Source organism: Mus caroli, chromosome 13, assembly GCF_900094665.2.
Source record: "Mus caroli chromosome 13, CAROLI_EIJ_v1.1, whole genome shotgun sequence".
NCBI classification, from domain to species: domain Eukaryota; kingdom Metazoa; phylum Chordata; class Mammalia; order Rodentia; family Muridae; genus Mus; species Mus caroli.
In genome coordinates this window covers 88,042,624-88,068,222 of record NC_034582.1, presented here as the reverse complement: position 1 = coordinate 88,068,222, position 25,599 = coordinate 88,042,624, and the positions used below count along the sequence as shown (strand labels likewise).

At 44.0% G+C, this 25,599-nt stretch overlaps 1 protein-coding gene across 2 annotated transcripts in view; it reads right to left on the bottom strand.

Annotated features, from left to right (window-relative positions):
* Ap3b1 (adaptor related protein complex 3 subunit beta 1) overlaps nt 1-25,599 on the bottom strand; it is a 202,794-nt gene that overhangs the window by 160,006 nt on the left and 17,189 nt on the right. For both annotated transcript variants that reach the window (XM_029468582.1, XM_021180280.2), the window contains exons 2-3: nt 11,866-11,941; nt 7,637-7,711 (exon numbers count right to left, since the gene is read on the bottom strand). In XM_029468582.1, coding sequence (XP_029324442.1) covers nt 7,637-7,711; nt 11,866-11,941 — 151 coding nt within the window. The remainder of the gene's footprint in view (nt 1-7,636; nt 7,712-11,865; nt 11,942-25,599) is intronic.

The following is a 25,599-nucleotide window of genomic DNA, read 5'->3' as shown; positions in this document are numbered from 1 at the left end:
GGGAAGGCCCACTGCGTTCACTCTCCCGAGTGCAGTGCTGGGAAGGCCCACTGCATCCACTCTCCCGAGTGCAGTGCTGGGAAGGCCCACTGCATTTCCGGTTTCTCTTTTTTAAGTGAGACACAACCCTGTCCATTCATCTCCAGGAAAGTTCAGGATCTACGAGTCGGCTCCTCTTACCATCTTGCTGAGGTAATTTCAGACAACTCTATGAACCAACCAATCTCCTCAGCTGCCTTCATAAGATCATAAACACAAGTGAAAACTTGGTGAGCACATTTTCTATACCCTCATAATTAGTGAATATAGTGAACATTCTGAATATATACTAACCCACTCATCTTTATTATATGACAGATGTTATAGACAAAATTAATTACAAAAAATATAAATATCCTTCATAGCCAAATAGTTCCACGTAATCCTAAAAATGAAATCTAAAGTCTTTTATCTGGTACTCAGAAGAGGTAACAATCTGTCCCACATTTTCTTTTCAGGAAAAAAGAAATTCCTAAAATCCCTAAATATAACTTATACCAGGGTCTCAACCACACTCAAGTTATCCCTGATAACCCCTCCTCCACCAAATTCTACTTAAAATCTTCTATAAGACCAAAAATTAAAAATAGAATGCTGACTAGTACATAAACTATGTCCAATTATGCTATAATTATGTATTACATGTAGTAAATTATGCTATGAATAATTTAGCTATGAATAATATTTAGCACTGAATTTTATGTAAGAAATTTTAACATGTTAAATGATATAAATTATAAGATCTCACCTCTGCTTGTCTCAAAACAAGAAACAAAAAAAAATCATATCTAGTTACATAAATATGGGAAGACTGAGACAGGGTCCCATCCTGTAGCTCACTCAAACTGGCCTAGAGCTCACACTGTAGTTAATCACAGCAGTCCTCCTGCCTCAGCCACCCAAGTCTGGGGCTACAGTGCCAGGCTGAGGTAGAAATGTTTGTATGTTTCCATATCCCTAGGAAAGAACAGCTTCTTCTATAGCTTTAACAACCCACAGCCAGCATGACAGTGGTTTAACCCTGCTCAAGACATCAACAAAAGTTCACCTGAATGAAGAGCTTTGTCACATCAACAATATGTGGCAGCCCCCTTGCCAGGACAGGAGCAAATTAACTCTACTTGTGCCTCTGGGGACCAAAAGCAGTCTCTCACAAGTGTCACCCAATCCACTCAGGACTCTGAACGTCCACCCTTCCCAAAACTGTACTTAAGATAAACAAGTCTGTGGAAGAAAACCTATCTAGAAAGCATGGCTGTCTCTTGTTATGGTGAGCAACAGAGTCACTGCCCAGTTACTACAGCTACAGTGTGTTTCACCGCCCTTCACATAAGGTTCCCTGAACTTCTAGTTGGGTGATGGCCTAAGTAAAACCATCACATGCGCTTTTCAAATAGTTTACTTACCAAAATCAAGAAATGTAACATCAGCCCAAGCCTATTACCCTATACGTAATCCATATTTTAAGCTTCCAATATCTTATCAAGAATGTTTTCTCTGTACGGAAGCACCTTGTCTTGTTGGGTGGCTTTCATCTGAGGAAGCTCTTCAGTGTTTCTTTCTGGTTATAAGAGGAAAGCACCCTCTGGCTCACTTTTATTTTTTATTTTCCCTTATTCTTCACCTCACTCTCTGACTTCCCACGGCCTACACTGCCTCTGCTCTCAATGCTCACTTCCACTAAGCACAGTTACTACCGCAAGTCAAAGGGGAGGCAGGTTTGCTGATGGTCACAGAGGCAGAAACACACAAACAGGATATGTCTGTGGGGATGCAGGGGCGCTTTCCGGAGGCCTCCGTGTTCCGGCCAATGAGATCAATCCTCCAGTTTTCTATTGACTTATTACCTAAGAAAAGGAGTTAGTACCTTCCCCTGAGGAATACCTGAAAACCCAGTAAAATTACACAACCCCCAAAATAATTTTTTCATAAAATTTCATAAAATATCCGTTGAGACTGGGCCTCCTTATAGCCTAACTTGGTCAGGACTTCAGGAGCCCTGCCTTGACCTCCTCAGTCCTGGAACTAAAGGACTACACTCACATCTCTTGTTCTTTAAGGCAGGAAAAAACTTTGTATTTATAGACAAAGGCTTTAAATCATCTAACCTTTACTAAATCATACACAATGTCTGGCATTCAGCTTTGCTATGTAAGAACCGTCTCCTAGCCAGGTGTGGTGGCACATGCCTTTAATCCCAGCATTCGGGAGGCAGAGGCAGGCGGATTTCTGAGTTTGAGACCAGCCTGGTCTACAGAGTGGGTTCCAGGACAGCCAGGGCTACACAGAGAAACCCTGTCTCGGAAAACCAAAACAAAAAACAAAACAAACAAACAAAAAAAGAACTGGTCTCCTCACTCATGTGCAGATCTGTACCATGATGATCCTGTTACTCTATGAGCTCAGGGTGCCTTACTCCAGGATCCCCATCTCTTTAATCAGTGAACTTTTTGCCTAAATTCCCAATCAGACTCCATGTGATTTCTTTTGTTCAAGTAGGTGTTTCTCACACTTCAGAGTCTGCAAAGTCCAAAGATGAATATGTAATGCTGTCCCATTTAATTATCTCAAGTGAGTTTTCACATAAGGGACAAACCAGAGGTTCCAAGACCAGGCAAGACCAGTTTAGACAGAAACCAAACCAGGTAAGGATGCTAGTTTAAAAGTGGAAGGAGCTAAAAGATCCAAACCACAACGAACATTTCTGATTCAACGCAACGTCTTAATGCATCGGTGCCATAATGCTGACCCTGTGATAGAGGGTTCTTTGAAAACAGATGGCCACAACTCCCCAGCTCGAGTTTTAAGTTCCTGAATGCAGCTCTGCTAGAAAGTAGCCAAGATCTGCTGGCTGACAGGTTATCAGCCAGAGCACATGTCAATCAGAAAGTTCTCCAATCACCTAGGAATGAAGGTGCTTGAGTTAAACTGTATCCTGCCAGACAGACTGGACTGCTGATCAGAGCTCTGTAACTACCCATGGGATCTAATGTCCCCAGCAGTTGTAAGCCATTGACTAGCAATGTCTAAAAGCCACAGTGCACCTGAGGAGCCATCAGCATGATGATGATTATGTAACTTGTTCTGTCTGCTTGGAACAACCACTCGAAGTGCTCTTTGTCCTTCCCAATCATGCTCAGAGCCAACTCTGCACAGCCAAGTTTTAGAGAAAAAAACATTAAGAGTCCACGCTGCCCTGATTTCCTTGGGATTTATTTCTCAACAACACTTTTGTTTCTCAGGACAGCCAGCGAGCTTTAAAACTGTATTATGAACTCCAGGATGGAGCTAGGGTTTATAATGACTACACAGAAACATTCAGAACCACAGCTGAGCTAGCAGGCTTCGCTGTAATTACTCACAATTGGAGAAGGATTTCTGTGACTGTTATGGCAAAAAGCATAACAATATTAAATCACAGAAGGTTGCAAAACACTAAATTTGTTCCAGTTCTGTTATAAGAATCAATCAATATTGACCACAAGAGGCCTATGCACTGCCAGGCTGCAGGTGTGCACAGAAAGCCTACTTTCCCTGAGACCATTCTGTGAGCAGAAATGGGAGTAGTTAAAGGTCCGTGACTACGCCACTCTCTGATCAGTTACTTTCATTCAATGTTACAACACTCCTTGCTGTAAAGCTAATCATAGCAGGGCCCCGGCAGTCTGCAAGAACACAGGCAGATCTGTTTAATTAGCTTATCGATACCACTGCATCAAACTTCATGAGTTATTGACTAACGCTTTGATTATTTTTGTACGCTAGCCGACTGCTTTCTAGGTCACTTTTTGTATCATCTGACATCTCATGTCAGATGACGTACCAGATAGCTCCCCCGTGTATCTAAGGCAGCATATAGTTACAAAAATGAAATTTCTCACTTGGCAGCAAGGAAACATCAATCAATTCTCTCAGCACAGGTTTCTAAGAAGCTCATTTCAGTTTTTCCATAATATTAGATTAAGTATGTCCCCCCCCCAAAAAAAATCACAAAGCTTTAAAGAACAAAGACATCAAAAACAAACAGCCCAGAGGCAAATGGGGGAACCAGTGGCTGAGAGCACTTGGTGCTCTTACAGGGGACACAGGGGACGTCGTGTCGAGCACCCACGTGGTGGCTCACAACCATCTGTAATTCCAGTTCCAGATCCAGCACCTTCTTCTGACTCTCATGAGCACTGTACACAAACAAACACCATACACATCAAATAAAACGAAAAGCATATTTAAAAGAAAGAGACCAGCAGTAGCGACTCTATTCAAACTTCTCTTACAGAGTCTTGGGCAACACACCACAACTGGGGAGCAGAAGAGGAAAAGGAGCAGACAGCAAGGTCTCCTGCAGAACCACCTGCCAGATAAGCAGCTCTCAGTGAGCAAAATTAATGAAAAGTGTTCTGTTTCCACGACGAAAGGTCCAGGAAGAGCAAGTGAATTTTCTACCAGCTTCATGGACTCCATCGTTCCTCTCCATATCTACAACAACAAAAAGATCATCCGCACACCAGATGCCTCCCACAGAATGGCTCATACCTGGTGCTGATGAGGGAGGGGTCAGAGGCCAAGGTAGAACAGGAGAAAAGCTTCAAGCACAGAGAATGGCACTGAGAGGGCAATGGCTGGGACACTCCCTGGCTTTGGATGGTGACCGCAAACATCTGCTGTGACTTCAGTGTGTCCTCCCTCATGTCTTCATTGGAAAATACACACAGAGAAACAGATCCAGTTTCACGGCGTTGTTCATTTGTGTGAAACACTAACAATCTCAGCACAGAGAGCACTCTTACATGTTAGCAATCATTACTGCTGAGACTCCATTCCTGGTAACACTAGGACACCATGCTTTGCAATTGTATAAATGTCAAATCCGCTCTGCACAAAAGTACCACTGAGTCTTAGGCTTGTACATAAGCGACATGCAATTACCTGACATGAAAGTACCCGAGGCCAGAAGAAACCTGGGAGTGCAGTAGGCAGGACAAATCCAAGATGGCACAGGAAACACTACTATACCACACTGGGTACCAAATGCCTTCTGACCAAAGAAATGAAATTAAATGAAGATAAAACTGCCCATGAGATATTTGTCCATACTCCCTAAAAGAGCCATAATCTAAAATATAGACTTTTTAAAAGTTAAACAGAAAGACGTGCTCAGTGGTAGCATACTCCTGAATGATGCACAAAGCCCTCAGTTCTACCCCCCCCCCAGCATCAAAAAGAATAAAAGGAAGAAAACTGGGGTGAGGGAAAGCCAAGGGAGGGACAGAGAGAGGACAGGAGGAAGAAAGGCAGTTATAACCAAAGACAGGAAAAAACTACAACTCCCAAGCATCACTGATTTGAACTTAAAATGATGCTGTGGGAAAGAAATGGTTGGCAGGTAATATTCCCACAGAGTTGTCATACCTTCAGCAGCAGCAGACTAGGCTCTACATCAGTGTGTACACGAGTTCCTGGACACTAACACTCAGGGCAGCACTGCTCCTAACAGCCCTAAAGTCCTAAAGTCCATCAATGGACAGAGACACAAAACACAGGTACCCACATAGTAGAATCCTATCCAACCATGAAAACAGTTAGCATTAGCCAAATAAGAACTGTATCCATTCCAGAACCAGGTTCCTCACCTTCAAGGACTCAGTGCCAATGGCCCTGTCATCACTAATGTGACCTGCTTCCATCCTGGCATGTGTCCCCAATGCGCATGCTCCATTACACCTATAATGTCCACCATCACAACCAGTCTGTGCTGTGTGTTTTTCCACCCATGCTCGGAGGATCACCCCTCTCCAATCAATCTCCTAGGTGGGTCTTTTGTGGCATTCTCTGGCCCTGGTCGCCAAGACACTCTCACTGCAAAGCCCTTTCGGCTGGAATGCTCCAGTGTGAAGAGCCCTGACAGCCTGCTGCGTGGAGTCGGCTCTGTTCAGCAGGCTGATGATCTTCAGTCAGTCTGCTGGGGCCTTAGGACAGTCTCAAGACCTCCTGTGATTACGTTTAAAATGGTCCACGGGAAATGCCCAGGATAGGCAAATCCATGGAGGAGAGAGGGTAGGGGAGTGAGGAGTGCCTGCCAGTCATCACAGGCTTTCTTTTGGAGCGAGGAAAATACCGTGGAATTGTGATAAATTCTATGAATATACTAAAATCACTGAATTCAAAATGAAATGGAGCAGACTGAACCTTGTTACCCAACGGAGTTCACTCGGTGACAGGGCCGGGGCTTGAAGCTGCAGTGGGGCTCAGTGGAGGACAGTGGTGTGTTGCTCAGGCGTGAGAAGGAACACAGCAGCAGTGCTGCGTGCGGCACGTGCTGGGGAGAGCAGTCGTTAGCACCGAGGTCCGTGCCCTCCCGAGAACACAGCTATATTTAAAGCCACTGCACCAGTGCCAAGCTAATCTTAGATCCGGTTTTACTAAACGGAGGTCTCCAAGTGCCCTCCGCCAACCACACTCCATTGCAAGGAGGATAACTACTCACAAGGCGGACATCCTCACCAACCACATGCTCTGGAGAAACAAATTAAGCAGAAGGAACACGAGCTGTGAGCTAGCCTGGAGTGTGGGAAGGTCCAGCTCACTGTGGGTGGCGCCATCCCTGGCTGGTAGTCCTGGGTGCTGTAAGAAAAGGCAGGCTGAGCAAGCCATGAGGAATAAGCCCATAAGCATTGCTCCTCTGTGGCCTCTGCCTCAGCTCTTGCCTCCAGGTTCCTGCTCTGACTTCCCTCAGTGATGGGCTGTGATGTGGAGCTGTAACTTGGAATAAATCCTTTCCACCGCAGGCTACTTTTGAAAATGGAAACTCTAGACAAATACCATCATAAAATGTAGAAGTAACTATATGGGGGGGGAGGCATATATGATGTACTGAAATACTATCACACCCACAAACTAAGCACTCCCTGAAATCACCTCCCACCCCCTCCTAGGGCCTCTTGTAAATGCTTGTCATGGCCTCCTGATTCAGAATGCCCCCGTCGTGTGTTATCTGTGATGCAGCTGTTCTGAATTTTATATGGGGGACCCCAAAGCCAGTGAGAACATTTCCTCACTTTACCCAGAGTTCCTCTGCAGTACAGATGGCGGCATATGGCCCTGGCATCAGGTCAGTGTGTCAGCTAGCTTCTGAGAAAGTGCCCCTCAAGGTTTGAGCTCCATTAATAAACCCACGCAGGCCGCACACTGAGAACTTTATGTGTGTCACGATAGCCAAAAAAGCTTCAGAAATCTCTAGGGTGTTTTCTTTTGTTTTTGCTTTTGCCTTAGACATGGCAAAAGAGTCACAAATCCCAAGTCTGGGAAGAATTTACTAGGTCTGTGTCACTAGAAATAGGCTATCCCTTCAGGAATCATGGAAGCCGACACAGGGGAAGGACCGTCTCTACAACTTCAACCTTACTTTTCCGTTTCCACCAAAAACCCAAAGCTAAGTTCAAACCCACTCGATGGCATACTTTACCCATAGTTGAGTTTGCAGACATTTTACCATAATAAAAAGCCAGTGATATCTAAATACATTAAATTCCAAAGCAGCCGGAAATGTGTGGTTGGCTTACACAGCTGGAGTCATAAGAACAGTCAAAGCAGACATTACCTCGATGTTTTTACTGGCCACATTCTTCACAACAGCAGGGAAGAGTTCCGAGGCATTTTTCCCCTTCGCAATCATCTGCAGGGTTAAAGAGGACAATCAGGACAGAGCCTTTAAGTTACTAGCCTGAAGGCAAAACATGTTCTGGGAAGTTTTACACACACTAAATATTTGAAAGACTTTGTCACAAAGCAAGCTCCATGATAACAGCTAACTCTTTCCCAGTGTCAACCACATCTCGACTCCACACACCATGAATACACACGCTCTTGGGTTTCAACGTGAATCCAGAGACACACAGACACAGAAAGGGAAAATGTACAGTCGAACATGGGAGTGCACTGCTGTGGCAAGAGGAAATCCAGGGTCAGGCTAGCCTGTGTGAGACTGTATCAAACAGGAGGAGGAAGAGGAGGAAAAGGAGAAAGGAAGAGAAGAAAGGGAGGAGGGAAGAAGGATGAAGAGGAGGAGGAAGAGGGGAAGGGGTAGTGGGAAGCAAAGAACGCACATAGTACATGAAGGCCTGCAGACTGATCCTGCAGGCTGGCTCGCTCTCTCTCTCTCTCTCTCTCTCTCTCTCTCTCTCTCTCTCTCTCTCTCTCTCCCTCTCGATAGGTGCTCTCCAGATCTCCCAGGTTTCTACATTAAAAATGTAGCACATGAGCAATGAGCGCAGGGAATTTTCCAAGCTCTCTAGGCTTTCTCAGAGGGTCTCCTGTTTGCCAAGCTCTAATTTTCAGAGGTCTCTTCACTAGTGCCTCTCCCTCCGCCCACTGAAGGTCTGTATACCACCGCTGTGTCAGATGCCCAAATGCCAAAGACTTCTTTCGCTCTTAGGAATCCCATTTCTACAAACCAGGATCAGTCCCTCAGAGCTCCACATCCAACTCCTACCAAACTTCTCATCAGCAGCTGTCTCTCTCGTCTCACAGTCACGCTGCCCAAAAGCAAGCTCGGTCTTCAAGATAAAAGATTTAAAGACAAAGCAAAAACACATCACAGGAGGAATGTACTCATCCCAGCGATTCTCCCAGACAACAAACACCACAGAAAGGTCTGGTCCGCTCCTCACCAGGGCCTGGTGCTCGTTCTTAGATCACTCCTGAGAAGACGCCTTGGCTGTTCTGACCCTACCTCAGGCCAGCATCATCTTGCTGAGGACTTCCCCAACAGTTCCTTCCCTTCCTGCCTAGAATACACACCACTGCAAGCTTATTATGGTGTAGCCAAGGGCAGAAGGCTTATCTATCATGCACAAGGTCCTGGGATCAGCCCTAGCATCATGAAAGGGGGGAAAAAGCTGTCCCCCACCCTTGCTCAGGTCAGCCTACTTCAAAAGAGCCTGACAATCTAGAGCTCAAACTATTTCAGTTACTCCTCCAATGTCCTCTCAGCTGCCCTGAGATCTCTTCTTAAGCTCCTTGGTCTACACTGTAAACCAAGTCCTCTCTGGTTCCATTACCATCACAGGTGCCACCAATTCATTTGACTTTTCTACAGTCAGTCTTCCTGAGATACCCCCCCCCCCCCACTGAAGCCGACCCCCTTATCAGAATCAGCTCCCAGAATCTGCGGTCCACACTCTGGAATTCCCCACAGCTACAGTAGATTTCTGGTTGCTTATCTTTAGTTTATAGCTATTTGTACTTTTATTTTCTTCTCGTTCTCAAAAAGTCCAGCTAAGGTATGTCAGCCTTATTATGTATGAAATATATGTGTGATATAGAAATACTATGTGATATTTTATGCTTTATAATTCCAGTATGAAGTCATAATTCCTTTCTGTTGAGACATTTTTAAAATGTTCCGTAAGGCTCCTGGGCATAGAACTGCATGTTTATAAGCCCAGCATCTGAGGCAGGAAGGTCTGAGTCAACCTGGACTACGTAGCAAAAAAAAAAAAAAAAAAAAAGAACAAAATAAGCATTCCTTATTGCAATCTCATCTTTTATTATTATATTTCTCTACTTGTAATATTTTTACTTGTATGTTTTGTGAAGCTTACTGAGTATCATAGAAAATTCACAATTAATACTGCAGCTACATTTGGCTATGACTTGTAACCCTGCACTTCCTTATCTCTCAAGTTCGTGCTCTGTAAGGACCTTATCTAAGACTGTCACATTAAATAAACACTAGCCCAGGGCTAACTCAACTCTACAGTGGTCTTCAGCCATGTAGCCCCTTCGAATACACATGCTGTTCCATAAACAAGAAATATACCTGAGGTAGCACAGACAAAACGAGAGAAAAGTGGGGAGCCCTGCGATACAGAAGGAGAGGCGGGGCTGCTGTTTCTCCATAAAGTGGTCACACAAGCTCTCCTTTCAGGGGACGCTGAAGGAGGGGGTAAGCGCGGGATCTGCAGGAAGAGCAGTTTCCACAGCAGACTCTGTAAGCAGGAGGCCAGAGCAGCCACGGTGGGGTATGCAAAGGAAGAAGGACGTGATGTCACAGCTGGGGGACCATAGGCAAAGGAGATGGCTTTCCATGGCTAAGAAGGAAATGGCGTCCACTGCAGAGCTCTGAGCAGAGGACAAGCTTCACTGGACTTGCATCTCAACATCTTTCCAGATTAGTGTGGAAAGAGAACAGGAAATACACAAGTGTCTTTAACAATTACGGGACCACTACCAACCTCCAAGGGAGAGATGTGAGACGGAAACAGACTAATGTGAGTAAGATAGGAAAAGGCCGACACAGGAGTGAGAGCAAGACGGAAAGATGAGGGGAGCAGCTGTGATGAGGATGAGCAATTGAGCCAGCTACTGAGACAGCATGACCGTATGAAAATGAATGGTTTGAGGGAACAGAGCCAACTGTGTCTGCACTCACAAGTGGATGACACCCTCGGTGGAGGGAGAACCGACAAGTAGGCTGACGACTCCCTGACCTCAGGTGAAGAAGGCCTTACTAGCAGGCTACTAAGAGCAACAGGAGCCTTAGCAGCAGTTTGGGCTGTTTGGGGATTTCCACGAGCATCTTTTGCCAACAGTACAACTAAGATGTAACCAACTCCTGGCACTGGAGCCTTGTCTTGGAGGCAAGAGATGTGTAGCTGGGTTTTGTCTCCCCCATTTGTGGTAATTTCACTTCTACTTCCTTCATATGTGTTTACATTTAAAGAAGCTGCTGCTGCCTGGCAGTGGTGGCGCACACCTTTAATTCCAGCACTTGGGAGGCAGAGGCAGGCAGATTTCTGAGTTCAAGGCCAGCCTGGTCTACAGAGTGAGTTCCAGGACAGCCAGGGCTACACAGAGAAACCCTATCTCGAAAAACCAAAAAAACAATTTAAAAAAGAAGCTGGCTGCTGCTGAGCTGGGCCTCACTGGCTTTCCGTCTCCCACTCTGCTGTCTTTTCAGAGCAGCACAGTGACATGTTTAACTGTAACCATGAATCTATCTCTTTCAAGCATCACAGGTTTTCTGGTTTGTTTCCTAGGTTGTTTCCTTTTGACGCTTTGTTAAATGGACACCTAAAGATGTTTTGTCTTTCAGGGAACATCTTGTTACCCATTCAGTGGATGTTAAGACATTTAACTTCAGAGATATGAAATGAGTCACTCAAGCTTTTTAGGTGCCTGCATAAATACAATTTCCACCCTTATAATCTATGGATTTCCATGAAGGCACACCTCTTAAAGATCACTGCTGCAACATGGGATCGTCTCCTAACTGGTAACATCCGAGTCCTCACACTTAGTGCAACTGTTGTTACAGTCAGCCATTCACCTTCCCACTGCCCCACTTTAAACAGCCTAGCCACACCTGAGCTCCGCTTCACAGATGGGTTTCAGACTCTGCTATGAGAAGAGAAGAAAGGATTTCAGTTGAAATGCACAGCACTGTGTGCTCACAACTGTAGGCAACAAGATCACAAACAAAAATCCTTAAATACCGTTAGGTGAAACCAGGGTTACACTATTGCCTTACAGAGAAACCCTGTTTCAGAAAAAAAAAAAAAAAAAAAAAAATTCATCCCTTATTTTGTCTTCAAAATGATGGATTCTAGATCACAGAAGAAATATCTTAATATCAGAGATACAAAAAGTCAGAACTAGAACACAAGTTTCTTGATTTCTTATGTTACTGCCTCCTTGACATTTTTAAAGGTAATCTAAATTAATTAGAAAAGCAGAGTAATATTGTTTACCTATTACTTAGCATGCACAGTGGATAGAATCACAGCCTACATAGCTCCCGGAAGTCAAAATACTGAACTTTTGACCTACCCCAACAATTCGCTTCATAGCATCTAGCTTGGCAGAATCTTTGTTGCTCTCCAGCATCTGCTTCAGGTCTTCATTCCTATTACAGAAAAGAAAACGTTAATTCTAGACTTGGACTTTTTACAAAAGATAGCTATTAAATCTGTGATTCGTATGAGTGCAGGAAACAGCACAGTGGGCAACAGTAAGGAGCTGCACTCGATAAATAACCAAGGGCTGGTCTCCTCTTTCCTCCCACAAAGCCTGTGTGTGCAGCACCTTGTCAGAAAGCCCAAAGTGACACAGAGGTAAGAACCGCCCTTCAGCTTGACTTCTGCTGATGAAATGTCAACCAGACCATGGCGTCAGAGTCGCTTACTTCAAAGTTTCTTTGACATAATCATCAGGAAAAAATTATCAAGTCAGCTCTAAAATACTACAACATGCAAAATTAAAAAAAAAAATACCAAACTAAAAATGTTTTCAGACTACACTACACAAGAGCTTTGACTAAGGTGTGTGCCATTCATACCAACCCAGCTTCCTATGCCCCTATTGAACAAATAAATGGGGACACCTCCTTCATTCTGAGACTAAAATCACTTTAACATCTAAATGGTAGCCTGTGGTGATAAACACGGGTAGTTAGCTATACGGATGTTAACACGGGGCAGAGAAAAAAGTCTGAGTCACTGGGATGCAGCAACAGGGCACTGAGACAGTCAAGAAGGTGACATTCCCAGATTGAAGACCCACACAGGTAACACTGCTACCCTCTGCAGCAATGACAGCCAAGGGCCATGTCTGCCTTGTTCACAAGGCCTCTGCTACTTAAAACAGCCTTAAAAGAGTCTAAACCAAGAGCTACTTGGAAGAGCTGCAGAGAAGAGGAAGGACTGCCCCATCAGTTCCTGGGTCATGACCAGCCTTCTAAACTTCTCAGGGGAAATTCACAAATGTGCACTTGTCCCACTAAAGAAAATACATAATTTGTAACTCTCATCACTTTTCATTAAACAAAATAAAATAATTTTTGAAGACAGATTGCTAGACAAAGAGCTCTTGACACTCAGGAGAAGTTTACCAGCGCGTTGTCCGTGGGCTGCAGTCAGAGCTATGTGGTGAAGCCTGTGTTTAAGACTCCTAGTCTGGGATGTGACGGCAGGCCTGGCAGGCTAAGACAGACCTTAGCACCCAGAAGCAGACTGAGGCCACCAAAACTGCTTTGTAACTCGGTACTAGGGAGAGGATTTAGAGTTCTAAAATACTCATTCGAAAAAGGAGCAGAAAGAAATGCATGTGTTAGAGATGATCTGTGAGATCTCAGACAGAAGGGGGATCATGTTATTAGAAGACAGAGGAAAGGTGGTTCGTGTTATAAAGAGCAGCAGAGACCTTTGGTGAACTGTGTTCAGGTGTCTTAAGGAAAAGAGATGAACGGCAGGAGCTTTGGCAAGGACTGTGGTGCATGTTTGTAGTCCAAAAACTTGAGCCTGGGTTTAAGAGCAGCATAGTGAAAAATCCATGTCAAAGGGGCTGGAGGGGGTGATGGGAACAGGAAGAGAAAGAAGGGGGCTGGAGGGGGTGATGGGAACAGGAAGAGAAAGAAGGTAGAGAAGGGTGGAAGGAAGAGACGGAAGAGAAGAGGGGAAAGGAAGGACAGGAAATTATGTCATTGGATATTTAAAAGAGGCTATTTCCAAAGCAGTATGTTGATAAAATAGCCTGCTTTTGCCTTTGCTGCTAATAAGAGGTAAGACATATATTGACCAAGCCAACAGGGTTGTACAGTGAGACCCTGTCAGAACACAGTCCAGAGTGGAATCATGTGAGGAGAAGTCTGAGTGCTTATGAGAAACCTCCAAAAAGGTGGCGGGGGGGGGGGAGGTCTTATGACCTCAGTATCTTCAAAACCACCAAACTGTTCTTGGATTCTGCTTCCATGCCCCTCCAAGGGTAGCAGATAGGAGTGAGTTTCCCTCAGATTATTCATCAAAACTGGCTATTGTTTTTTGTGTATAAGCCTCCGTGGAAAAATGTTTTAGCCAGGTGTGGCTTGCCAGCCACATATCCTTACCCTTGTGACTGTACACTTTATTCAGGTATGCTCAACCCTCAGAGCATAAACTGCCTGAATAAAATTGGCTATTGCATGAGCCTCATTCTCTGGCTCCATTCTCCCAGGTCCCACAGACTCTAGAGCAGTAAACAAAATACTGTCTCAAAAAAAAAAAAAAAATAGAATTTGATTTTTAAAAAAGAATTTGATTTAAATATAAAGAAATTAGAACTTAAAATTTTTAGAAAATCCTCAACCCAGCTCTACAACAAACAATAAAAAGGGATATTCTAGAGAAATACCAAGGGTGTGGCTAAAGTCATTTAAGAAATGACCATCAGCCGGGCGTTGGTGGCGCACGCCTTTAATCCCAGCACTCGGGAGGCAGAGGCAGGCAGATTTCTGAGTTCGAGGCCAGCCTGGTCTACAGAGTGAGTTCCAGGACAGCCAGGGCTACACAGAGAAACCCTGTCTCGAAAAACCAAAAAAAAAAAAAAAAAAAGAAATGACCATCAAGCCAAATGGGCAGTGCTCTTGAAATCCCCACCTGGAAGGCTGAGGTGGACAGACTATGAGTTTCAAGTCAGCCTTGGCCGTAGCAATTCCCAGCAGTGCAGGCCACCTAGAGACCTTGCCTCAAAATGAATAAACAAGAAGGAGATCATGAGAAGACACAAGGATTGAGCTGGAGAGATGACTGTTCTTTTCCTGAGTTCAATTCCCAGCAACCATCTCTAATAGGATCCGATGGCCTCCTCTGGTGTGTCTGACAAGAATGACACTGAACTCCCATACATAAAATAAATAAATCTTAAAAGAAAAAAGAAAGAAAACTCAAGGATTGGATCAGTCATCTCCACTGAGCCAGAGAGAGAGGGGACTCTACAGCAGAGACACTGGAGAAAAGGAATGATCAAGAACTGGTAACGGCTGGAGTTTCCAGGCCCCGGCCGGGCACTATGAGGTAGAAAGAGGCAGCCATCCATTTCTCAACAAAGAAACGCATCCCTGTAGGAGTGACATCAGCCAGCATGGTTCTAGGCACTGTGAGACCCCAGCACAGGCACAAGAGCCCAGAGCTGTCCAAAGCAGGGCTTCCCACAGGCTCCCATTTGCAATCATTTTTACTCAAGAAATTTTTACACAATCCCACATAGTCAGATATGTAAAGTAGTATAAAAGCAAAACAATTCGTGGATAATAAATCACGATGAAATTTATTTTAAAACACTTGCATATATATATATATATATATATATATATATATATATATATAATTTTGCCATTTGGTAAAGATGAAAGTAGATTTTGTATACTAATGTGATGGGTGTGCTTCCTTAGGTCTGCACTGCATATCTGATATAAGGATAGCTGTTTCAATGTCTGTCACAGCTGAGCAATACTCGGTAGTAAGTATCAAATTGTGGTACATCCATTCCACGGAATGCAACTCAGCAATGAAAAGAAATAAACCACTAACATATGAGACAGCACTAATTAACCTCCAGAAGTAAGCTGAGCTCCAGTTATGCAGGGCCACACATCTGAACAGTAACAAAGTAGAGGGTAGAAATATCAGAGACCACTGGGGCAGACATGAGGGGGCCCTTTGCTTGGTACTTCAAGGATGTGAACTATACACGTGTGACAAGAGAGAGCTAGTCATATAAAAAGGAACAATACAAGTAAAACTGCAGACCTGTGAACAATGGATGAATTTCATCAATGCCAACTTCCTGGTTGTGCTTTTATACCAGAGCTTAGCAAGGGCAAACTCATCAGAAATGGTGAGGGACACAGGACATCTCTGTAGCATATCTTTCAACTCAAAATGACTCTACAGGGACCCTGAAATAAAAACTAAGAAGCAGCTTTGCAGTGATTATAACTCAGCTGACAATTACATTTTAAAAGGTAAGAGTCAAGTATCCACATTATCACAGAAGACGTAACAAGATCATAAATTCCTAAAAAATTACCCTTATTCTTCCGAGAACTGCCAAGTGAGGTATCATTACACACCTGCCAGGGCTAGAATCGACTGATAATAGTAAGTGTTGGCATGGACATGCAGCACCCAAAATTCTCACAATTGTTGGGAGAAACATAGAATGATATGATCATGTAGGAAAAGGGGAGACTCTTACGAATTTAAGTATACACTTGCATACCACTCAGCCGTTCCTCCTCACAGAGAAATAAAAGCACATATCCACAAGATGACTTACGAAAATATTTGCAGTGAATCTATTAATAGTCGTTTCATAATTATAAACAACTTGAAAAAAATCGAAGGGTCCATCAGCAAAATGTGTCATAAGCCATGTTAGAATATTTGTCTCTCAGCAATGATAAAGAACTAGCTACTGATGCAGGCAACAACAGGTTAATGAACTCTCAGAATCATTATTCTGAGTCAAAGAAAGCAAACACAAGAGGATAGGCCGGGCTTAGTTCTTGTCATTCAAAGACAGTACTGAAGGCACCTGTATGTTGACTGAAACACCATGTCAACTGGAGCACCATGTCAACTGGGACACCAGGTCAACTGGGACACCTGGAGCACCATGTCAACTGGGACACCATGTCAACTGGGACACCATGTCAACTGGGACACCAGGTCAACTGGGACACCAGGTCAACTGGGACACTGTGTAAGAGGGCACAGGGGGCATAGGGAAGGTCTGATGACTAAGAAGATATAAAGGCTCTGCACCTGTGGTGGCCACTTCACGGGCAGGCACACACATCAAACATTTCTATCATAAGGCTTATGTGGACAGTTGGTTACATCAAATCCGAATTCTGTAAGATGGATAAGAGCGTTACAGTGCCTTATCCATTGGTTTAAACAAGACATTTAGTTCTAAAGACAATGGAAATCACACCCAAGAAGGACATATGAGATCAGACATTGATTTGCAGACTTTGAAATGAGGCTGTACATTCATGTTTATTCAAGAATTAAAGCCACTGAACCCCATTTTAATTCATCAGAAGAAACCTCTCAAGTTTCCGAAAGAAGCTGCCGGGGCACAGAGCCTAAAGCAGCGGTTCTCAGCCTTCCTAACGCTGTGACCCTTTAATGCAGTTCTTCATGCTGTGGTGGCTCAACCACAAATAATTTTACTACTGTTATGAATTGTATGTAAATATCTGATATGGAGTCTTTGTGAAAGACCGGCAAAGCCACGAAGTGGTCGCAACCCGAAGGTTAAGAAGCACTGGCCAAGAGGGTGTCTTAGTCAGGGTTTCTATTCCTGCACGATTGGCTGCTCTTGCAGAGGACCAGGGTTTGGTTCCCAGCTCCTACCCAGAAGCTTAAACACATTCCTAACTCCAGTTCCAAGGGATCTGATGCCCAACTCTGGTCTCCAAGGGCACCAGACATGCACACAACGCACTTACAAATCTGTGGGCAAAGCACCCTAGGCATTGTGATGGTTAATCTTGGTTGTCAACCTGACTACCTCTGGAATCTACTAAAACCTATGCAGGTGTTAGGGACTTTTCTTAATTAAATCATTTAAAATAGGAAGACATACTTTTAATCCAGACCTTTGGATGTAAGAAAACCCACCTTCTGGGCTGATGAGATGGCTCAGCGGGCAAGAGCACTGACTGCTCTTCCAAAGGTACTGAGTGTGCTCGCTTCGGCAGCACATATACCAAAGGTACTGAGTTCAAATCCCATCAAACATATGGTGGCTCACAACCACCCGTAATGAGATCTGATGCCCTCTTCTGGGGTGTCTGAAGACAGCTACAGTGTACTTTATGTATAATAATAAATAAATCTTTAAAAAAAAATAAAAAATAAAAATAAAAATAAACCCCACCTTCTGCTGGCAGCCTACATAGAGACCATGGAAGAGGGAAGTTTTCACTCTTTGCCTGCTTGTTATCACATAGCTGGCAAATCCATTCCTGGCATTAGAGCCTACTTCCTCAGAATTCTGATGTATACTGAAGACCAACTGAGACGCCCAGCCTTAACGACTGAACAACTGCTGCATTATTGGACCTTCCCTTGACAGACAGCCACTGTTGGACTAGGTAGACCGCAGCCTGTAAGCTGTTCTAATAAATGCCCTTTCTAAATATACATTAGACTCACTCTATAAGCTCTGTTCCTCTAAAGAGCCCCGACTAATATATAAAATATATCTTTTAAAAATAACCAAAAAAAAAGAAGAAGAAGAAGAAATGAGCGTGAGGTTCACCCTGAAGTGACAGAGGTAACATGAGGACCTGTGGGCGGGCCGTATGCCAGTCATGACTATCTTTTAAGAAGGGATGAAAATAAGAACACACACAGCAAGGAATGATCAGGCAGGGACACAGAAAACCAGAAGAGAGGCCTTGAAGACAAGGCTCCTGACAGCTTGATTTGCCACCTTCAAAGGTTTGTGTTAGTTAATTCACCCAGTGTCTGCAACCTAGTCAAACTAATGCAGGGTTTAAATGTTAAAAAAAAACTATCCTCGTACCAAAACAATTAAAAAAGAAACACTACACACTTTACTTTTCCCCAGAAAGAATGCAGGCAAGGCGAATTATTATGGGAAAAGTTTACTTTTACTTTTCAAATGGTATATTAAATATAGTAGTGACCATTTGCAGGAGACAAAAAAACTACAGTAATTAAAACATCCAACTAAAATATAACCAGTATTTTATATTAACTAAATAAAATAACTATGTATAAAAACTGTGAGGCTGAGGAGATGGTTTGGGCATTCGATGAGGGTGAAGGCATGACACATGCAGCCCTGATAGCCAGGTTCAATCCCTAGAGCCCACATAAGAAGCTGGCAGTGATAGCGTGCATCTACAATCCTGGCACTCCATGGTGAGACGGAGGCAGAGAGGGGGATCCTGCAGAAGCTTGTGGTCAGGCACCCTGGAGCACACACTCAGCACAGCACCACGAGGTGGAAGGTGAGAACTGACTCCGGAAGGCTGACCTCTGACCCCCATATGTACACTACGGATCATTCGTGCCCCACCCCAGACAAATAAGTAAACAAATGTTTGGGGCTGGTGAGATGCCTCTTTGGTTAAGATCACTCACCGTTCTTCCAATGGGACAGGGATTCTATTCCCACCACTCACAACCATCTGTAACTCCAGGTCCTAAGAATCTGACCTCTGAGGGCACCAGGCTCACGCATGGTACACACGCATACATTCAGGAGAAACATTCATACACACAAAATGAAATAGATATTTTAAAAGAAAAACCATCCGAAGATTTACTATAAATCTCACCGTAGTAAACTTAGAATTCCCTTTTCTAACATCTCAGGCTCTTCAGAACTCAGAGACAAATAGAAGGCTGTGGTGATGTGGGTGGGGAACAGGGCATCTCAAGCCCCTCCTCCTCCTACTCTGTCCTGTTCCTTCATTTTACATAATGATACTAAGTGGAACTACTAAACCCTAAAAGAAACATTTTCAATTGTATTCCTGTTGAGGAAACAGACACACAAAACAGAAATAGATAGGAACTAAGAAGAAATGATTAGACACCCAAATGCCAGAAAAGGGGAAGCCTTTCTCCTTGGTTTCCCTTTCCTTTTCCCTAAGAATGTTCCAGAACTTTCCTCGCCAGCGTTACCTGGAGAAATGGACAATGAGGAAGAAGAAATATCAATTTTAGGACCTGTCTACCACTCACCCAGACATCACCTTGCTCGGTCCTAACGGAAGCCTGGCTAGTCCCTCCTACATGCGTGCAAACAAGGACCTCTTTTCAGCCGCCCTATGTCCTGTCCTGTTCTCTAAAACTAAAACCGAGAAATCAGGATGCCTTCGGTGCTGCCCCGGGAAAGAGCTACTAACTCTCAGGTCCAAGGGAACGGAAAGAAGCAATACTTCAGCCAGAGGCAGTGCCCAACTTCCCCAAGCCCCAATCTGTCACAATGACTTCCCAGATAGTGCCTTCCCCAACGCCCCTTTGCTTGTCACCAAAACAGGAAGGATTAAAAGAGCTGACACCTTCCTGTCACTCTCAGATGCACTGTCTCTTTCTGCTCCTAAGTCACTGCCTTCACAGTGTGTACTCAAAACTGACCAGGACCATGTATTACTACATGACACTTAGAAATTAAAAAATGTTTATAAATTCAAGATACCTGTTTGAAATAATGTTGAGTTAGCAACATTTGAAACACCATGTATTATCTGTATCAAACGCAGGCTTCCTTTTCTTTCCCTGCTTCTTCACTTACCCTCAATCTTAGGAAACTGACTTTATTTTTACATAAGTGACATCTTGTGGTGTTAAATGGTATAACTGTTCTATCCCATTCAAAATATGCCTAAAAGTTTCAAGGAACAAGAAATGCACTGCTGAAAAGCTAAAGCAAACTTCATTTGGACTGAGAAAGGCGACTGTACTCTACCAGAATAAACCGGAATACTGCGCAGGCACATGGGACCAGGCACGCAGGACCACCTGGGGGGGAGGTAATGTAGAGTATCACAGGCCTTTCTTTTTCACAAATCTAAAACCCAGAACTCATTACAACACTTCTCCTGACCCCTCCTTCTCTCCCCCACTCATTGTAAAGCAGTATAAACAAAGAGGAAACTGAAATCCAGCAGGCACCATGCTCACCAGTGCCTCTCAAAGTACTACCTAGACACCTGGAGGCACTCAAAGCCACACACTTGGAACGTTGGAAGAGAAATTTGACAGTATCATTTTATGTTTATTGAATCCAATAAAAATGGGCTGATATTGTACATACTTTTTCCACTGTATTTTTCTAGTAATTTATTTTTATTGAATTTTATAGAAGTATTCATCCATGACAGACTGGAGTTTTTCAAAGAAAGAAAAGCTCTTTAGCACTTTGAGAGCAGAGCATCACACAATTAGCTTGTCAGCCTTACTGTGGTGTGACTTATGATAACATTCTCCAATTTTAAGAGTATACTTTGTTCACTTTTCAAACATGGGTAAAATCCTGCCATCACTAGCTACATCAACCACAGGACACTCCCTCCAACCTTGCCCACAACCTTCACAGCCAGATTCTCACTCCCCAGCATCGTGATGGGTTGCTACCACTCTGACCCTGTCTTTTCTAAAACTGCATACAAGCAGAGGTCGTTCTAGCAGCTATAAAGCAGCTATGGAGCAGCTGGCAATATGTGTGTGCCCTCTGCACACAGACTAAGTGGTCCTTCCACGGCAGATCCAGTATATCTACAGCAACTTCGTAATACTCATCCGGGTCTTAGCTGTCACCAGTCTGTGAAACACCGTCACCACACAGGCCAGGGTGGCCTGGAACTGGAGATGTTCGTGCCTCTGCCTCTCTAAAGCTGGGATTACAGGGTAAAGACATCTACCTCTGTGAACGCCTCCTTTACGGTGTCGGTGTGTGTCTGCGCATGCGCGGGTGGAGGTCAGAAGTTGCTTCTCCCTCAGACCCCTGGGCTTGCGCTGTAAGGATTTTTACCAACTCGCTGGCCCCTCAAGCATCCACTTGCTCCGTGTTAAAAATACTCCAAGTCTTCTTCCCCGCGTCTTTTGAAATATGTACCAGGAATCATCACCAGGTCACTCTATACAGTTTCCTTCCCTCAAAACAGTCCAAGAACGAACTGTGCACCACTAAGAGCAACACCTGAGACTTCAATCTAAAAATGAGGGCGTGGCACAAGTGCTGAGGGACCGTGACTTCCTTCAGAGTTGTACCGCAATAGGAGATATCAAAATGGGGGCAGGGAGGACAGGACATTTCCCAAGATTGCCAGAAAACTCTCAAACCTGGGCTTTGAGAAACTCCTAAGAGGGATATACAACTCCTCATGGCAAATGGCAAATGTGAATGGATTTGCAGAGGGGCTGGGAACTAGAGCAGGGTTCAGTGCTACAGCCAAGGCGCCGGGCCTTCCTGACACGCTTGGGGAACAGCACAGGGCCTGGTGATGCTTGCAGTCTGCCTACCCTTCCTAGGGTCAGAGCCTTGCACAGCTTCAGGCATGTGTCCTTCACTTACCACATACAAAAAGGTAAAAACGCAAAACTCCAGCTACAACTGATGGAATCTTAACCAGCCAGTCACTCACCATCGCTTCTCAAGCCACAATCAACCAGGCACAGAGAGAATTTTCTCTACAATACTGTGTACAGGACTAAAGGAGAACCCGTTACAGGCACTCCCTTATCCCTGCTTTTTATTAAAACTTCTCCCACACAGGACAACGATATCTTCATTTAAAAAGCCAGTGTACAATCTCATGAATCCTTCAGAGCATGCCTCTAGATTGAGACAAATGAACACCGTCTTCCATCTTGAAGGGCCTGCCTCCATTATGTCCCATTTGCACTGGTGACACACAAAAGAAAAACGAGGTTGGAGGGGGGGAAATCCCTCATGAAATTGTATTCAAATAAACAAAAACAAAAATAAATGCACTTGAGGAGCAGATTATAAGTCAGAAGGCAGCACATGATGGAAGTGAAACAAAAGGAGAGACTGCAGAAGAGAACACGGAAGCAGCCTGAGAGTGGTCGCACTCTACAGAGAAACAGGGCTGTGACCAAATAGGGCCTTTCAAGAGAGGGAGCAGGAGGGGCAGGAGAGAAACACACTGCTAAAACACGGAGACTGACGTAGTATAAGGATCTCCGATTCCTGTCATGAAACCACCTTGTAAACTGCCACAGAAAACAGCCTTTTTAAAGCCATTGGGAAGCGCACACAGGACAGATACAGACAGGACTTAGAGACCGCCATCCCTCCACATCATTTGGTTCCCTCAGTGCATTGTCCCCTGGGAAGAACAGAACCAGAGAGGCAATTATTGTGACTTAAGTGACAAATACTGAAATCCAGTCACAAGAGTGACTGGAACTTGAGCAAAATCAAAGAGGAAGAAACCACCCATAGGTACACAAAATTGTCTGCACACTCCCTTCAAGGAGCTGGCACATTTCCACAGGCCAAGAGTCTAAGAAAGCAAGAGGAATGTCACCTGGGAGGGAGATGCGTGCGGAGAGGCTTCAGAGGGTACCCTGGAGAGAAGAGCAACTATCAGCTCTCTTACCCAGGGCTGCCCTGGGCTTACACCACAGAAGACCCACACAGACAGGACGCTACACTGCAGAGCCAAGAGGGAAAACAGCACCGAACATGATGCACAGAGCCTAAGACTAACATAGTTAGTTCAGTGATGGGCTCACAGACTCACCAAGCCTAAGAACCCAGAATCTGACTAAACTGCGAGGTGGAACAGGAGGGCAGTGACAGAAACTAAATGGTAAAGGGATCTGAGAGGAAGAGAAGTGCAGAGACCATCTATAGCTGAGTCCAATTCCAGAGTCACTGGGTAGACACTTTAAATAACTAAATATGGTCACAAATCACAAGAAAAGATGGACAAGACAGATAATACACACAAGTACTGTAAGAGGAAGTTTTTGCTTTAATCCCCACATGTGGGGAGACAGGGCCACTTCTACTTTGCAGCAGCTATGATTCTGTGCTCTGGCTGAGGCATGGGTTTGCCAGCTGCAGACAGTTTCTGCGATTGTGTGATGTTTGAAATCCTGGGAACCTTTCAGAAGGTGCAGTAATGCTAGGGCCCTAACAGGCGGGATGCTGATTGCTGGTTGATGGAGGTAGGGGGTGATTGCAGTTTGGTGCTCCAAGAACAAGAAGAAAGAAATTAGATTCAGAGGTTTCCAGCTCTCCTTCCTCCCTACCCTTCTTTCTCTCTCCTATCCAGTGCTAAGGGCTGAAAGCTGGGGGAGGGGAGATAAAGGGTGGGAGAAAGAAGAATCCACCAAAGTAGCTAAGACTGGCTATAATATTCAGAACTGAAAATACAGAATGCAGATTGGGAGCACTCTGGTCAGGCTTAACACCAGACTGAGCTGAAGGCCAGTCCAGAGGAAACATGCAAATTAGAGCTCAGACAGAGACAAGGACGGGAAACAGCATGGATGTATTCTATGCTATCCAAACATCTAATGCAGCTCTAATTAGAACCAAAAGCAAGGTTAGAAATCAAAGTAAAAAAATAACTGAAGAAGTTGTCCCAAACTGAGAAAGACCTGAAGTCACATACTTTAAAAATCTTAGGAAATAGGAAAGACAAAGTTACGCAAGTGCATCAGTCAAATGATAGACCAAGCTGGGCGTGGTGGCGCACGCCTTTAATCCCAGCACTTGGGAGGCAGAGGCAGGCAGATTTCTGAGTTTGAGGCCACCCTGGTCTACAAAGTGAGCTCTAGGACAGCCAGGGCTACACAGAGAAACCCTGTCTCAAAAAAAAAAAAAAAAAAAAAAGAACAATGAGAAACCATCCTTAAAGGCACCACAATGAAACACGCTGCCTTAAGACACATCTGCAAACCTCCCTATACAGGGGCAAATAATAAAGTCTAGGCTTTAATAGCCACACCATCCCTGGTCTAACTATTCATCCCTACTGCAGCATGAAACAGACAGAGAATGCATGATGGGGCACAGCTATGTCCCAATAATACTTATATAGATGGGCAGGCAGCGTCTTCCATGACGCTGATGCTGACTTCAGAAGACAATGGAATGAGTTTTTAAAAGAGCTAGATTAGGAAAAAATGGAAACATAAATTCTAGAACTACTAAAATATTATATATTTAGTTCAAGGATGGCCAGCATTTGACACTGATGTGAAAGCAAGCAGGCTTTACTGCTAGTCATTGGGACTTGGTGCGATCATCTACAAGGTACCTCAGCAAAATCCACCATGAGTTAATGTTCAATGCACTTTGACTTTACAAGACTACCTCGAAAAACATTTCCTTTTTTTTTTTATTTTATTTATTTATTTACTTATTATATGTAAATACACTGTAGCTGTCCTCAGATACTCCAGAAGAGGGCATCAGATTTCGTTATAGATGGTTGTGAGCCACCATGTGGTTGCTGGGATTTGAACTCGGGACCTTCGGAAGAGCAGTCAGCACTCTTAACCAGTGAGCCATCTCTCCAGCCCGAAAAACGTTTCCTTTAAGAAGATAAACTCACACCTGGTGTGTGCAAAAATGTATACTGCAGAATTGCTTATAGGTGACAAAAGTGAAATCGATCAGATGTCCTTCCAGAGCAGAGTAACTAACCAACCTCAAGGCACACAGTATTGTGGCTAGAGACTGGACTTGTTTCATATATAATGTGGACAGATCTCCAAAATATAGTAAGTAAAAAGGAAGACGCAGAAAGAATGGTGTGTCTGTCTGCATAAGATCCTTTGATGGTTTATGAAAAGATACTTAAGAACTTGTTCATTACGGCTGACTGTGACAGTATACAAATGGAGGTTTGCAGCATGTGTTTATAATATGTAACTAACTAAGCCCCAGCGTCTTCCACAACTTAAGCCTTATTCTGCTGTCACATTCAGAGAGACAAAGTCTGGATGAAGTGCAGGTAGCTGCTATTGTTCCCGAGTAACGGATAAGGAAGCCAACACAGAAAACTGTGGACACGTCTGACCTTGCTCAGCTTTCATTAGCACGCCATCACAGAACTGGGATTGGTAAAGCACAGAATTAAACAAAATTTATTTTCAGATCCAATACTGTAAAGAACCACACAAGTAGAATAAACTCTGTAATTAACAATGTCACATGACCTCCTTGCTAGTCACATTCTACCACGATAAAAAAAACATTGCCTTTTTTTTTCTTTTA